At 46.0% G+C, this 16139-nt stretch overlaps 1 protein-coding gene across 3 annotated transcripts in view; it reads right to left on the reverse strand.

Moving 5' to 3' along the window:
* Positions 1-744: 744 nt before the first annotated feature.
* The window catches only part of GASK1A (golgi associated kinase 1A), a 67774-nt gene continuing 52379 nt past the window's right edge, over positions 745-16139 (reverse strand). The window contains exons 3-5 of one of the 3 annotated variants that reach the window (XM_081284396.1): positions 7667-7789; positions 6390-6493; positions 5067-5790 (exon numbers count right to left, since the gene is read on the reverse strand). In XM_081284396.1, the coding sequence (XP_081140522.1) occupies positions 5580-5790; positions 6390-6493; positions 7667-7789 (438 nt within the window). In that variant the 3' untranslated portion in view covers positions 5067-5579. Of the gene's footprint in view, positions 914-1169; positions 1373-5066; positions 5791-6389; positions 6494-7666; positions 7790-16139 lie in introns of those variants that run through there. The other 2 variants (XM_081284398.1, XM_081284397.1) reach the window with 2 other exon arrangements.

The following is a 16139-nucleotide window of genomic DNA, read 5'->3' on the forward strand; positions in this document are numbered from 1 at the left end:
AGCTGTCCGTGGCTGGGAGGGCAATGAGAGCATCACTCAGTGGTGGTCTTGGGAGTGAGAATTGCTAGCACACTTCCTGCCTGGGCTTGAAGTCTCACCCTTCCAACTACAAGCTGTGTGACCTCAGGTAAGTTACCCCCTCTGTGCATCATCAATAATATGAAGTAATAATAATCATGTCTATCCTTAGAGTCAGTGAGGTTAAATGCTTTATCCATGTGAGCCACCTTTCATGGTGAGCCCACCCCACCAGAGGGAGGAAGAAGCCAGTTGAGAGAAGCATCCAGAAATGGTATCTTCACTGGGTGGGCTGGGCTGGGAGACCTGGGCCCTGTCCCACAGTGTCACCAGTGGTTGATATACACTGCACAGGCTAGCAGGGGGTTGCTCAGGGTCTGCCCACACATTCCCCCTTCTGTGCTGAGCAGAATTCTCTTCATGTCCAGGACACAAAGGGATTAACTCACCTACAGACAGGAAGAGTCTGGCTTGGTGTTTTCAGGAAAGCTTCACACCCTCCCCAGCCATCCCACCTGCCAGCAGAATACCCCTCCTTTCCCAGGTGGCCATCCAGACCCAGTTAGATGTAAGGGAACCTGTTCTCAGAATGTGACTCTGCTACCCCATAGAGGCCAGATAGCTGCCATCACCCAGATTACCATCTCTGTTGGAAATCAACAAAGACCTCCCACGAGAGAACAGGCTTGTTCTGGCTAGGGAGTCAGCGATCACTTGTGTCTGGCAGGGACTCCAAGGCAGGCAGAGAAGTGGGAGAGTTTATAGTGGAGGAAAAGGAGGGTGTCAGGTGTCCCTGAGTGGATGCTATTGATATGGGGGATTCTGGAGGTGGGTTACCTAGAACTGAAGTGCCTCTGAGCCAGGTTAGGGGTGGCTTTCTCTGGTTGGTCCTGACCTGGAGAAGGAGACCAAAAAAAAAAAAAAAAGAAGAAGAAGAAGTGGAGAAGCTGACAGCCATCGGCCAAGTCCTCACCCTACTGGGCTGATGCTGCAGATGCTGTGGTTTGGTTTCCTGGGCTGGTTGTGCAGAGGTTGCGCGTCATAGTTCTATTGTCAGGTGTGGTCTGGCTACTGTCCGTTTGTATATTCAGTCCCCCCAGTATCAGACAGTGTCGGCTAGGTTACTTTTTTCTAAGTAGAATGAGTCTCACCTGATGGGACAGCCCCAACTCTGCTTTGGAAATGAAATGTCTCTTTGTATTCCTGTCTCCTTGCCATTCTCCCAGAGTGTGAGTGTGTCACTCCCACCTCTGGCTAAGAGTCGGTTCATTAGGCAGAAGGCAGAACAGTGTCTGGTAAATAGAAACTGGCTGGGTCCAGGAGGAAAGCTTGGCCTGGGTATCCTTGGAGAGGACTGAGAGCAAAGGGAGAAAAGACAAGAAGTCAAAGAAGCACATCTTGGTGACCATCAGATAAACACCTGAGCGACCTGAAGCCAAAATCCCTCTTCCAAGGGCCTTGCCTTGCCTAGAACACACCCGCCTTTCCATGCCCACGGAGCGGTGTGCTGGTTGATTGTAGCCCCTCACACCACCTCGCACACTGGGTTGGAAGCTCCTTGAAAAGGTTGTAAAAAAAATCCGGTGAAAGGCACAAGGACCAGAAGGTTTTATGGGAGAGTTCTGTAAAACCTTTGAATAAATGATTCATATTTAAATTAGTAAAAAAAAAAAAAAAGGACAAGATTCTGTGTTTATTTTATGAGACTTGCTTAGATTCAACAAGATGGCCATAGAGTACTGAAGGAAACTTTAGACCATCCATGAATATATATGCAAAGATTCGAAATAGAATATTAGTAAATCAAATGCTTCAGTTCCTAGAAGACTAATATACCTCAGCCCAACAGGTTTATTCTGATAACATAAAAGTTATTTAGTATTAGAAAATAAAGGAGAAAAACAGTATGTTCAATAGACACTGAAGAGGCATTTAATAAAATACCTACAATCTTGATCTTCGATCCCCTAAAATCTTGATTTTTTTGGAAAATTCTTAAAGAATAAAAATAAATTTGACCTTCCTTGACTTGGTGAAAGACATATTTCAGAAATGATTTACGCTGATAATAGTCATTGGTGAAACCGTAGGTGTTCTCTCATTAAAATTAGGAATAAGATGCAAATTTTGCTCTTATTGCTATTATTCAACTTTCCTCCAGAGATATCCCAACCCAAGTAATAAGACAACAAAAATAATTGACAGGTATGCATTCATACACAAAAGATTTAAAAAGGTAAATGTTATCCTTCTGTGAAAATATGATTTTCCACTTAAAACCCCTAAGACATGCATCTAAATACTTACTTTAAAGATCTAAATAAAAAGCATTCTCAATTACTAAAAATTATATGTTTAAAGTGAGCTTATTTGTGGAAGAAAACTTTTTAAATTTTATTAAAGAATAAGTGGGGGCTGGGGTTGTGGCTCAGCAGTAGCACGTGTGAGTTTGATCTCAGCCCCTCAGAATGTCACATAAAAATAAATAAAATAAAGGTGTTGTGTCCAACTACAATTAATATTAAAAAAAAAGAATGAGTGAACTGATAAGCCAAGTCCCTGAATGCTGAGCACTCAATAGTTAAATGAGTCAGATTGATGCTAATTAATCTATAATTTGACAGAATCCCAATCAAAACACCAATGGGATTTTGAGAACTGTGGGAGAAGAGTGGCATGCTTCAGGGAAATTAGATCATATTAAAGACAAATGCACAAAAATAGCAAAGAAAAAATTAAAGTAGAACAAAAAGAAGGGAGCCTGCCCTACTAGATAGCAAGAAATCAAACTTTAATTTAAAAGGGTTATATTGATGCAGGAATTAAAAAAAAAATCAGCGGAACAGAAATCACAAATGGACCGTGGTGGACATGTATTTCGTATCTGATAAGGTACAACTTCCAGATCAGTGAAGAATAGACTCTTGATGTTGAAACAACTGACTCTCCACTTGAAGGAAAATGAAAGATCTTTAACTCATACCATTCTCAAGTATAAAATTCATTGAGATTGAAAATGAATATAAAATAAATACTATATGAGTATTTAAACAGTCCTCAGAAAAGTGACAGCCTAAGAGGACATGAAATGTAGGAGACTCAAAGGAAAAGAAGCAAATTTGATCACATGTGTGGGGAGCCACATGGAGTTACCACGCCTTCCAGTCCTGATGCACCACGGGGGATCGGAAAGAGCTACACTCACCTGTTCTTTTATAATCATACCCCTTTGCCCTGTTTGGGATAGAATGTTCCATGTAAACTCCCTTTGTGTGTCCCCTTCTCTTGCTCTGCCTTTGTGTGTGGCCTTCCTAGATGTCAGTAAACCTGCTGACAGCAGACATCAGGAAGCTAGACTCAACCCCCTGAAACCTGACCCCTGGCCTCATTTGAATGGCTTCTCAATAAAAGGGTTCAGCACCTGCTCACTCGCTTGCTCTCTTTTTGTGGACCCTTAAGGTCAGAGGAGCTGTCAAAGGACCCCAAAGAGAAAGGTATCTTTGTCTCTTATGTGGTTATATCGTGCAGTCCAGTTCACCTGGAGTGACCCTGAGTGTTTAGTCGTGGAACGCAACACACATGAAAATTAAAATTTTCCAATTGGCCAAAGACTCCATTAACAGATACAAATGGCAAACTTGAAGAAAGCATTTATAACATGTTTAACAGGAAAGATTGATTGTACTAATTAGACTGGAAGATCTCTATCAGATTAACAAGGAAATGATAAATACCTTCAGAAGACAAGACAACCCACAGAAAATGCAAATGACAAGCCTAAAAATGGAAAGATCATTTCATTAGTAAAGAGAAATGCAGCTGATCATGGTAATCCCAGCAACTCAGGAGGTGAGGCGAGAGGGTTGCAAGTTTGAAGTCAACATGAGCAATTTAGTGAGACTCCATCTCAAAAAAATCTTGGGGATGGAGCTCAGTGATAGAGCATGCCTGGATTCAACCCCAGGACAAAAAAAAAAAAAAAAGAAAGAAAGAAAGAAAGAAAAGAAAATGCAGATTTTAAAATAGGTCTCCATCTTAGATAAAAACCAAGTCCAATGAATGGATAAAGAAAATGTGGTATACATACACAATGGACATATTACTCAGCCTCAAAGAATGAAATTATGGCATTTGCTGGTAAGTGAATGGAACTGGAGAATATTATGCTAAGTGAAGTAAGCCAATCCTACAGAACCAAGGCTAAATGTTTTCTCTGATATGTAGATGCTAATTCACAATAAGGGGGCGTGGCTAGGAAAGAATAGAGGTACTTTGGATTAGATAGAGGGGAGTGAAGGGAGGGGGCGTGGAGGGGAGGAAGGATAATAGAATGAATCAGATATTATGTGCTACACATCCAGTGTAACTCTACATCATGTACAACCAGAAGAATGAGAAGTTATACTCCATTTATGTATGATGTGTCAAAATGCATTCTATGTTCATGTTTAACCAATTTGAACAAAAACTTTTTAAAAATGTAGTTCAAGGATATCGGGGCTGGGATATAGCTCAGTTGGTAGAGTGCTTACTTGCCTCGCATGCACAAGGCTCTGGGTTCAATCCCCAGCACCACAAAACAAAAAACAAAAATACAAAGATATTGGAAAATTGAATACAATAAATTGGTGTTTATAATGAATAAATTTATTTCTTCAAGTGATAAAAAACCAATATCACTTGAGAATATCAAGTATTAGGGTGTAGGGAAATAATCAGTTCTCTGCCCTCTTAGATTGACAGCACATTTTAGACAGCAATTTCTTTTAAAATAAGTAATGCCCATAACTTGGACCCAGAAACCCACTTCTGGGAATCTAGCTGGCAAATATTTCATGTCATGCAGTGATGTTCACAGCACCATTGTTTATAACTGTTGTAAAAGAAAAAAAAATTAGAACCATTTAATGTTCATTATTATGGGAATGTCTAAATAAAATATGACACATTCCTGCCTTGGAATTCCATGTACCCACCAATAAAAATGAAGTCAGTTCAGATGAATACAGAATTTAGTAAAAAGTAAGAAGTGTGATTGAAAAGCAAAGCACAATTCCAATTCTTTATTTGCACATAGTGTGTATTTAAAGAACATATACACACAAACATCCTTGTGGGAGGTTCTGGTACTTTCAATTGTTGTCCTCTTTGTTTCTATTACTCATGGATTTGATCTTAGTGAGCATGATTATTTTATCACTTTTAAACAAAAAAACCATAATTGGTAGGAATTGTATAGTTTAACCAAAGCATTTGTCTTTGTAGGCTTTAAAATCTCAGGCCGAAATCAACCTCGTTTATTCGTGCGACAGGGTTAACAGCCAGAGCCCAGAAGGCAGGGAAAAAATGTGGAGAGATTGAAAATTCAACACACATCCCCTGGCCCAGCCAGGTGGAGCAGTCCATGGCGTCCACGTGACCCTCTAGTTTTTGGCTTTTCCTGCTTGTCCTCGTGATGGGTGAGCCCAAGGAAATATGGCCATCAGGCAGATGCTACTTGGCCAAGGGTTGTGCTGTGAGGAGTCCACCAGCAACCGGGCCCTGTCTGGGCAGCCGTGGGCTCACGGGTCCTTGTCCCTGAAGAGTGTGAGATTGTGCTTCCGGATGTGTCCCAGCAGGACTTGTCCCCGCCGCTCCAGGGTCTGCAGGACCTGCTTCAGCCCCTGGGCTCCACCTTGGCTCTCCCAGAACACTGGGTCCATCTGCAACGACTTGAGCAGCAGATTCTGTAGGCAGCCTGATGCAAGAACCTGCACAGCAGACTCGGGAAACCTGCAGCAAAGTCCCCAGAACCCCACAATAGAAAGGGAAAGCAAAAGTGATCTCAGAAAGTTCCAGTGAAAGGCGAAGGCGGACTGTCAAAGTTTCACAGCTGGGGAAACCAGGCAAAGTTCCCAGGCCCACTTCTGCCATCTCGTCCTCAGGGGATTTTTTGACCTGCTGTGCTGTGAAAGCTGCCCTCTGAAAGCAGAGGGCAGATCTTCTAGATGGGGCCCATCCCACAGAGAAGCCTGGTGGGTCAAGTCTGCTCTCCTCTGCTCTGTTTGGCAAATGCAGAACCAGAATAAGCCCTGGGAGGACCCAGCTGCCTGCAAAGGGTGAGCAGGGAATATAAGGCCCCAGGCTAGCTCTCCTACCCACAGCAGGGGAAGAACTAGCCTTCCCAGACCCCAGTAGGGCCACTGGTTCTTCAGAAACAGGAGGATATCGGGGTGTACCCCTGTCAGCTTTCTCAGGGCTCCCCACTTCTCCTAAAGCTCAGATCCAACAACTTTGGTCTGATGGACTGTGGCTTTCCATGGTCCCACAGTCTGCAGCAGGGCCATCGAGCCTCATTCCGTGAGCCTCCACCCAACCCCTCAGATCCTCACCCATCAATGCCTTCTAGCAGCCGAAAGTTCAGCTTGTCCTCAGGGTGCTGAAGGTTGCCAGCATTATCGATGTAGACCAGATGAGACGGATTGCTGCTCCGAACCTGGGGGGGCGGGGGAGACGATGGACAGACAGGGATGGGTAAGGGTGCAGGATAGCTGGCACCTATGGACTGTCAGTCTTAAGGGGCTGGGGACCCTGAGCTGTCAGTCCCCACAATCCATCCTACTTGTCCAAATGGTCCCTGTGATTGAGTGCTTACTCTATAAGGGATACTATGCTAAGTGTTTCTCAAACACGATCTCAATTAATCCTCCTAGCAACCCTAGGAGGAACACACTAGATTAGCCTCATTTAACAGAAGCAATAAAAAAAGCAATTTGCACAAGATCACAGCTTATAAGTAGCCTGGCTGGTTCACACCTGGACCTAGAGAGTTAAGCCCCAGCACCACCTGCTAACGTACAAGACAAGGAACGGCTTCCTGTTTGCGGGGGCATGAGTGGGAGCTAGGAGGTGCAAAAGGGGCCTACTCCTCAGGTCATCATAAGAGATTGCACACGTGCATGCTCACAATACATACGTGTGTACACCTACACACCTACTTTGCCACCTGCACCTGAGCACCTGGCATCCCCTGAGCATCATTAAAAGCACAAGTGACTCACACCATTTATCCTCAGAAAGCACTGATCAGACTATTTCCAGAGGAGGAGAGCTTGGTGTCTCCAAACCCTTTTCCAAAGTACAACCAGCAACAAAATTCTTTAGTACCTTAAGAAAAATAAGGTGTGGTTAGGACTGGGAACCATCTCTTCTGGCTCCTACTCCCATGCACACACTCCATCCCCTGCATTATTCTCCAAAATTCCATGCTAATTCCCCACAATCCTCTCTAGCAACCTAAGCTTAAGTCAGGAGATTTTGTTTTCAGGACACCTGCTTCCCCGCTCTCTGCCTCTTCTCCAGTCCACTCAAAGACCTTGTTCTCAAACTCTGCTTCCAGGAGCCCCCAGGGTTCTCTGGAGTTTCTCTGGGGTGGTGGAGTTCCACCCCCACCCAACCTCAGCCACACTCTCAAAGCTCCATTTGGTCAGTTTTATGCATTCATTGCAGATTCCAGGAAATATCCAGGCAAAGGGTTCTGCTGCTAAGAAGAACAGGATTGGGAAACAATAGTGTCTGATCCTCTGAGACACACCAACAGTGTCTTCCGCAAGAGACAGGAAGACCCAGGTCTGGAGTGACAAGGAGCTATTATGCGGAGGAGACATACCAGGATGTGGACCAGTCGCAGCTCTGCAGGGTTCCGGCATTTCTCTCGGAGTCTTTCTTCCACACAGGGGTCTGAGGGCTCAGGCTCGAAGCCACAGCAGTAGCGATCCAGGCGGTCATGAACCTGCAGGGACAGCCAGTGTCTGAAGAGGTGGCACAGTGCCTTCCTCCAGCAGGCCCAGCTCTGAGGCCACCTGGCCTGCCGTGACCTCACAACACTGGGGCCTCTCTGGGGACCATCCTCAGTGGCTCTCTGTGCTGGTCAGCTCCATGGCTGACCTCCAGCTAGGAATGGAGCCTCCAATTTGCTGCTCTGGTCAGCTTGCTCCGTCCAACAGGAGCTGTTTATTCATGGCTCGGTATGGATTGCACCCAATGCCCACTGCTCCACCTGCACCACTGCCCCTGAACCCTGGCCTTGAGGACACACTGGGCATTTTAGAGTGGGCCAGAAGGGTTCCATAAGAACACCTAGCATTATCCTCCCTTTAGAAGGCAGCAGCAGAGACCTATGGGTCAGAAACCAACAAGATTGTGGGTCAGGCCCTCGTCCTGACCTACAGGAAGATATTGTCTGCTGTGAGCCTCAAGAACCAAGAGACTGACAAGAGAGAGGCCCAAGTAGAGGTGGCAAAGTCCTCTGGAGACAGAGGAGAGGGTTCTGCTAGGGGGAGAAAGACAGGAGAAGGACCATAGTAAAAAGGGGAGGCAATTTTAGAAGGCTTAGGATTGGATGAGAGATGAATTTAGGATGAGTATCCAGTGGGAATCACCATCACTTACAGGATTCCCAAGTAGGGAAGACTCGCACTTTTTCCCCCTCTTAGGAAGGGATCTTGATTTAACACATGACCTTGTTGAGCACTTAAGGTAGAAGGAGAGCTCTCAAGAGGTCTGGGTGTGGAAGGACTTGCTTTGCATGGGACAGGAGGAAGATTCAGTTTGTTGCTGTAGAAAGGGAGAGAGGAGAGAGGGGTTAGGTGATGCAGGGAGCCGCAAGGAGCCACAGGGGGCAGAGGAGTGAGATGTGCCCTTCGGTCACTCCATCTTGGAGCAAAGATGTCACCCATGTGAATTATTTAGTGGGTGCTGGGAATGGGGCTGATCTTTGAATTCCAGTTGGTATGGGGGAGGAAAAAATCCGGGGATGAGGCACAGGAAATACACAAAAATAGGAAGAGTCAGCTCTCTGGGATTTTCCTGAGTCGTTTCCTTAAATCTCCAGGAGGTGGCAGTGGTAGGGAGGAAGGATTTGAGTTCTGGACACTGGATAAGTCACACAGGTGCCTAATTCTCCAGCCACAAAGTGAACCAAATTTCTGAAAGAGCACTGCATGGGGAAGACTATGATCCCATCTTTGCAGAATGGCTGGTCTACACTAAAAAGCCTGGGAACACCACCGGGGAGAAAGACACCAGCAAACAGCCCTACAAACCAGCTCCAGTGAACATGCCTGGGGCTGGGGCCACCAAGTAAGAGAGGAAAGAGTCTGGGCAGAGGTGAGGGAAAGACAGACAAGGGGGGCAGGTACAGGAAGCCAGGTGGCCCCACGCTAGGAGGAAAGGGAGGAGAGCCCAGAACAAAGCAGGCCAACTCCCTCCCCCTACAATCAGGAGGCTCCAGTTCCTTGCAGCCAGACTCATTCCCAACCCTAGTGCTGATGGCACAGAACAGGTCCAGGCTTCCTCTGCACAGAAATGGCAGCCATTTTCATCCAGTGAAGCAATGATGGAGCATCCCTCAGCAGTGATGCTGTAGAACAGTAGAAAATATATTTGGTCTTCGATCCCAATTCCTGGCAAAAGGCTCCTAAAAGCCTTGGAATTTTTCAAGTGATAGCAATATTTTATTACTCACAATGAGGCCCTTTGGGTCACATCTATGTTTTTGCCAATGTGGCTGCTCAGGATGAATAGGGGTGGGAACTTTCACGAAGCCCATTGACTCCAGCCAAGCGGGTCATGCGGGCTGCAGATGGGATTATAAAAACTTCTGAACAACGCAAAGAGCTTCAAATTCCAAAACCTTCCAGAACAGTGAACACATCTATCGCTTCTCGGTGGCAGGGTGGCACTCCCCAAATCCTCAGGGACATAGGCTACGCTTAAGGCCCTTCCCGACCTCCCCTTGTCCACCTCTTCATCTGGATGTTTACTTGTACCCTTTACAATAAACCAATAAAAGTAAAGTGTTTTTCTGAGTTCTCAGAGTCATTTTTTTTTTTTGCACATTTTTTGCACATTGAAGAGGATCCCTTACTTCATATCTGGTTGCTCAGAAGTACACTGTAACTAGCATCTGAATGGAGACTGACTTGCAGGATCAGATACTGACTTTGGGTAGAAGTCTTGACACCAAATTGGTGTTGCAGAGTTGATTGGATCAGGGAAAAAACCATCATCAGGTGACCACTACCACCACCACTGTCACCTCTAGCTTGCTTCTTCCTCTTCGCAGCCTTGCAGGGAAGGCATTATTATCCTCACTCTACCCTTGAGGTCCCAGAGCTCAAACATGGCCAAGGTCATAAATGCAAGATGGGTACAGCTGGGATTTGAATTTGATGAGTGAGTGCTTCATCCTGGAGGTGATGGGCTGGGTTCCCCTATTTGTGCAGGGCGAGCTGCAGATGGGCCCAGGGAAACAAGATGGTAGTGCTGGCTAAAGCCCAACCAGGTCTGACTCAGGTTAGACCACAGAAGATAGATTGGACCCTTGAGACACCACCCAGGCCTGCTGCTGCCTCAGCTGTCATGGAGGGTGGTAGGCTCTGGGTTTTCTTCCTCCTTCACAATTTTGAATTCTTTTCCAGCCTTAATTAGTAAGGCTGAGACTAGTTTCATTAATTAATTCCATGATGAGTGACAGTGGAGACCTCCTTTGACCTCTGCAAGTGGCCCAGGCTTTCCTGTGCTTCAAGGCAGGGCAGGATAACAGGAGAGCCGGGGCTGCTTGGGCAAGCACACACTCATTAGAGGATCTAGTTTTCCTGTGGGAGAACTTGTCTTCCCTGCTGAATATTGTCTGTTGGCATCAAAGTCCCCCTCATTCCCAATCACAAGGTAGAAAGGGGCCAAGTTCCCCTGGCCACTCACCTTCACCCCTGCTCCTGGCTCCCAAGGCTTCCCAGGGCTTTTTTTCTTCCATTCTCTGAAGTTCTTAAGTCTTTTTTTTTTTTAATAATTTTTTAGTTGTTGATGGACCTTTATTTATTTGTATGTGGTGCTGAGAATCAAACCCAGTGTCTCACACATGCTAGGCAAGTGCTCTGCCACTGAGCTACAACCCCAGCCCCAGTTCTTAAGTCTTACCAAAAACAAATTCTCACATTGCTGAAGTCTGTGGCTTGAGTTTTCTCTTTTGGATGAAACATGCTTAGTTTCTAAGACTATAGCAGATATCTTGGTACCCACCCATGAACCTGGAAAAGTCCCCATCATATAGCTCCCTGGTCTAGGGGAGCCCTCTGGCCCCTGGACAGATATGGCCTCCCAACTCAGCAAACTAAAAATGCCATAAAATTAATATCCTTCTACCATCAACCAATGTCTTATGGGAGTTGGTGACAAATACCATGGCACCTCTCTCCTAGAGGAATGATACTCTACAGGAGTGTACTACACAGTCTGTCACGGGTCCCCACCTGGGTTAAGCCTTACTCGCCCACAGTGGCCGCCCATTCACTCGCTCACAGTGGTCGCTTGTTCATTACTGCATCCTTGGTGGACTTTTCTTCCTTTCTTCTTTCTCCTCCCCATTTGTTCGCCAGGCTTCCTAGAACCATCTCCAAAATGAACTTCTGGTATGCAGATCCTAGTTTTGAGGTCTGTTTTTGGAAGACCCCAAATTTAGACAGAAGCCCCTCACATTTGCTGCCATGTGTCCAGGCACTTCTTGATCAATGTTTTAATTAAACTTTAGCATCTAGTACAGGACACGATGCTCCATGGAGGGAGGGTCAGATTAGAGCAGTGTGGAAACATCACTTCCCAGATTCCAGATGCTGAGTCTGGGTAGCATCCTTGCCAGTCTGCTCACATTGCTGATACCTATGGAGCATGCCCCAAGTGAACATATCCAAGTCCAAGACTCTCACTTGTGGCCATCTATCCAGGTCTTCAGTTGCAATTAAAATAACTCTGCTTTGAGGAGATTAAGAAAACAATAGTTTATTCTGAGCCAAATCAGTGACTATGACCCAGAAACACAGTTCAAAGCGACATGGAATGATATAGCTCTTCCCTCTGTGGAAGAAGTTACAAGAGCTTTTATAGTCACAAAAGAAAGTAGGTGGGGTCACCAAGCAGGTGGACTGTAAAGAGGCAGGGAAATCCCTTCTCCAGGACTCAGATGCTGTCTTTAGCAAGGTGGGGAAATGTTTTACAGGATTCAGATATTCTCACATCCTTGTTTTTGGCTAGGTAGAGACCAAAGTTCTCTCAAGCCCAGTGGGAGAATTAAGACCCTCCCACACACAAATACACACACAGTAAGTCTCAAGATGGTGCAGGCAGGGTGGATTCAGCAGCTCCATAACGCTGTGATCAGGACTCAGGTTTCTTGCTGCTCTCTACTTTTCCACCCACAATGTTACCAACGTCCCCATATTGCCTTAGGAAGCCTGCAGGGACCTGCTGTGGGTCCACTTTCCTGTTGGTGGCCAGTAGGAGAGAATGGGAGAGAGAAAAAGGATCTGTCCCACCAATAGCCACAGCATAGAAATTCCTCCCTTCTGCCAAAGGGAGCAGCTGACATATTCATCCTAGTCCAACAATAGTCAGTGGAAGGTGGTGACGTACTGATCCCTGAACCCATCTTCTCCCAATCTAGGAGTGGGTAGAAAGTGAGTCAAATTGGAACAGAGGAAGGAGCATAGAGCAGACGGCTGGGTCTCCTGAAGTGTGGAAGTCCTCATTCAGACAACTAAAAGACTGGCCAGGGCAAGCCTGAGGACAGGGCCCTGCAGCAAGCCACCAGAGACCTCCCATCCCTCCAATTCATTCCAAGTCCACTAAAGCTAGTATCATATCACCCTATTTCTCCATATTGTCCTTGAACTTAGCAAGGGAGATTCTGAAGGATATGGAAAATAACATCCCCCAAGAAAAGGGGAATGACAGCCCCCAGGGAGAAAGGAGGGCAGTGTGATCCAGGAGGGGAGGAGGGGAAGGCAAACAATGGGCTCTGGGCTGTGGACTTTCATCCCAGTAACAATGGATTTCAAGTTTTGGCATTGTCTAAGTTTTCCCAATTTAGACTTTGAACCTGCACAACTAGTTTCCTGACTACCCAGCTGGCATGTTCTAAGTCTCTAATGATTAAGACACCCTAAACATTCTGCTATGATTATCATTAAAACCTATATATAAAAAAAAGACCCATCTTGTAACCAGTTGCCATTTTCTCCCCCTGAAAATGTGCCATTCTGCCGCTGCTTAATAGAGAAAGCTTTCTGGTCTGTCTGAGGTCTGTTCCCATTTTGGTTATTTTTGCTTACAGATTGTATTCCATGCTTTCATTCATACTTGTCCTTATGTAGCAAAGATCACTCCAAGGGCTGCCAATGGGGTTGAGTATAGTTTGGCAAACTGCTCCATAAAGGACCAGAGAGCAAATACTTAAAGACTTTGGAAGCTGTACAGTCTATCACCACCGCTCAACTCTGCCACTGGTGTGCTTATTGCATGTATTATGGATACATACAATAAAACTTTATGTATACTGAATTTTGAATTTCACAATAATTTGTTATATCAAAAAATACTATTCTGAGTCGGATGCAGTGGTTCATGCCTGTAATCCTAGTGACTTGGGAGACAGAATGATCACAAGTTTGAGGCCAGCCACAGCAACTTAGCAAGACCATCTTACAAAAAAAAAAAAAAAAAAAAAGCTGGGGATATGGGTCGGTGGTAAAGCACCCCTGGGTTAAATCCCCAGTACCCTGTACAAAATTCCAATTTATTTTATCCATTTAAGAGTGCTAAAACTATTCTTAGTCTGTTCATTCTAGGGATAAATCCTGGTTCCACTGTATCTTCACTATCTCCACTAAGCTGAAGAAAGTATTGGCCTTGTTACACTTCAGTTATCTCATCAACAAAACGGAGCAGTGACATTCCCAGGGACTCCTCTGAGAGCCACACAGGCTGACGATAGATGCATAGAGCAGGGGACTGTTGATGGAGAGTTCTCAGTTGTCTCTGGGCTCCCAGGAAGGGCAAGCCTCCCCTAGCTGACACAGAGCTACAGACCTGAGAGCCAGAGTGTGACACATTCCCACATTCCTTCTTCAACAGGTGCTTAGCCTAACCAGGACATAGTTGAGGCACTCTGAATTTGAGAACAAATGAAGTGCAGAACAGGGCACAGTGAAGTCTTCTCAAGAGGATGGTACTTACAACATGCCCACTGCATCCCACCTCCCCACCCAGGCTTCAGGGGTGGCCTAGCGTGGTCACCTCCCAAAGAGGATATCTGAATGGGAAAGGCATTGCAGTCTGCCAAGGAGGGACATCAGGACTAGCAAGAGCAGGTCTACTGTTTTGAGGACAAATGTATCTGTGAGTCAAAAATGCCCGAGTTCTCTTATGCTGGGAGAGGAAATGTCAGGGCAGCTCTAGTCAGACTAGAATACAGTAACTGCTCTGGTTTTTGCTTCATGCCCTGTGATACAAGGCCAGACAAGGCCCTCTGGTCCTGCCAACCCTCCCTGACCTATCTCCAGGCCATTCCATGCAGGAAATTAACTTGCAGCAGCATTCATTTCCAGAGGAAGCTATAAGGAATGTGGGCCCCTATCGTATGTACCGCTTTGGCTTCCCAAAATCTACTCCCATTTGAATGTTTGACAAGAAGAGCTTGGCCGGCAGAACTGCCAGCTTGATTACTTTGCCACGCAGTCTGGTTATTTTCTTCCACTAGGAGAAGTTAGGTTGAGACAGCAGATCAGCAGCCAAAAAGGATAGAGCTGAAATTTCATTCCCACATTCCTTCAGGATCTGATCCTTTGCCCCCATTAAAAAAAAAAAAAAGAGGCATTACTTAAAGAAATGATAACCCTTTGCAGTTCTCTTTTGCTGAACCAAACTAGCAGTGTTGCAAAATCATGATGTGAATTGAAGTTTTGTTTAATTTTAGTTAAGACATTGCAAAGCTTTTACGCTGTTCCAAGCTGCTGTTCTGAGTGATTTACCCAGAACAACTTGTTTGATCTCTCCCAGCAGCCAAGAAGCAGACACTGTTAGTTTCCTCTCTTGAAATGGGGAAACTGAGTCACGGGACTGACTATGCCTAAGTTCACATAACTAGGAAGTGGTGGTGCCTGGATTGGAACCCCGAGTGGTCTGGATCTGACCACTGAGTCAGACAGTGTGGCAGGAATGTTGTTCTCTAGCATCAGCATCACAAGCTCTTGAGTGTCAAAAATGAACTTGGTTCAATCTGATCCCAACAGGTGCTCAGCCTAACCAGGACATAGTTGAGGCACTCTGAATTTGAGAACAAATGAAGTGCAGAACAGGGCACAGTGGACTCTTCCCAAGAGGATGGTACTCACAACCTGCCCACTGCATCCCACCTCCCCACCCAGGCTTCAGGGGTGGCCTAGCATGGTCACCTCCCAAAGAGGATATCTGAATAGGACAAGGCACTGCAGTCTGCCAAGGAGGGACATCAGGCCCAGCTGTGGTGGAAAGAAAGGTCCAGGGGGAAGCTCTGCCCAGGGGAGGGGGATGGCCCTAATCCTATAACAAGACTCACCAGGCTCCCCAGCCAACTCTGGGGTTCCTCAGCCAGTGCCGATCCAGGTCTGATAGATTCCAGAGGGAAACCTACTGACCCTGGTAGGGATCTTTCCCCAACCTGGTGCAGTCACAGGATCCACAGGATGGAAAGGGTGGCTCTTGGCTATACAGGCTCACTACCTAGGGTCAGAGAGCTGCATCGTGGCTGGATGTGGGGCTCCCTTTCCAACCTCCATGGAGGCAGCAGGCTGGGATCACAGTGACTGACTGGCTGGCAGTGCTGCTTTGACTCTCTCACTCTCCTCTAAAGACTCACCTTGCCATGCTCCCTCCATGACCAACACAGCATCTTCCCCGACAGGTTCAGGGAAGGAAAAACTGATCCACCTCAGCTCATCAGCCTCATGCCCAACGCCACATTCTCAGCACCAGGTTAGGAATCAGGTGATGGGATTTGAGAGCTATATTAAGAACTACTGCTTATCCAAAAAGCCATCTGTACATCACTCTAAACTCTAAACACAAAACCAGCAGCCACGAAAAGGAAAATCCACCAGAGCAAGGTAGGTTCCAACTGGGAAAGCTAGAGTGAGTTGTCGTCTAAACAGCTTTCACAGAAAGGGCCCAGTGAAACACAGTGAGGGGAAACACCGACCTCCACAAATCCCCAAAAGGAATTCGACTATTCACCCATCCCTGACAATTCTTAACAAAGCAGGAATAAGGAA

This window comes from Spermophilus citellus (assembly GCF_964194105.1).
Source record: "Spermophilus citellus genome assembly, chromosome: 3".
Lineage (NCBI taxonomy): Eukaryota > Metazoa > Chordata > Mammalia > Rodentia > Sciuridae > Spermophilus > Spermophilus citellus.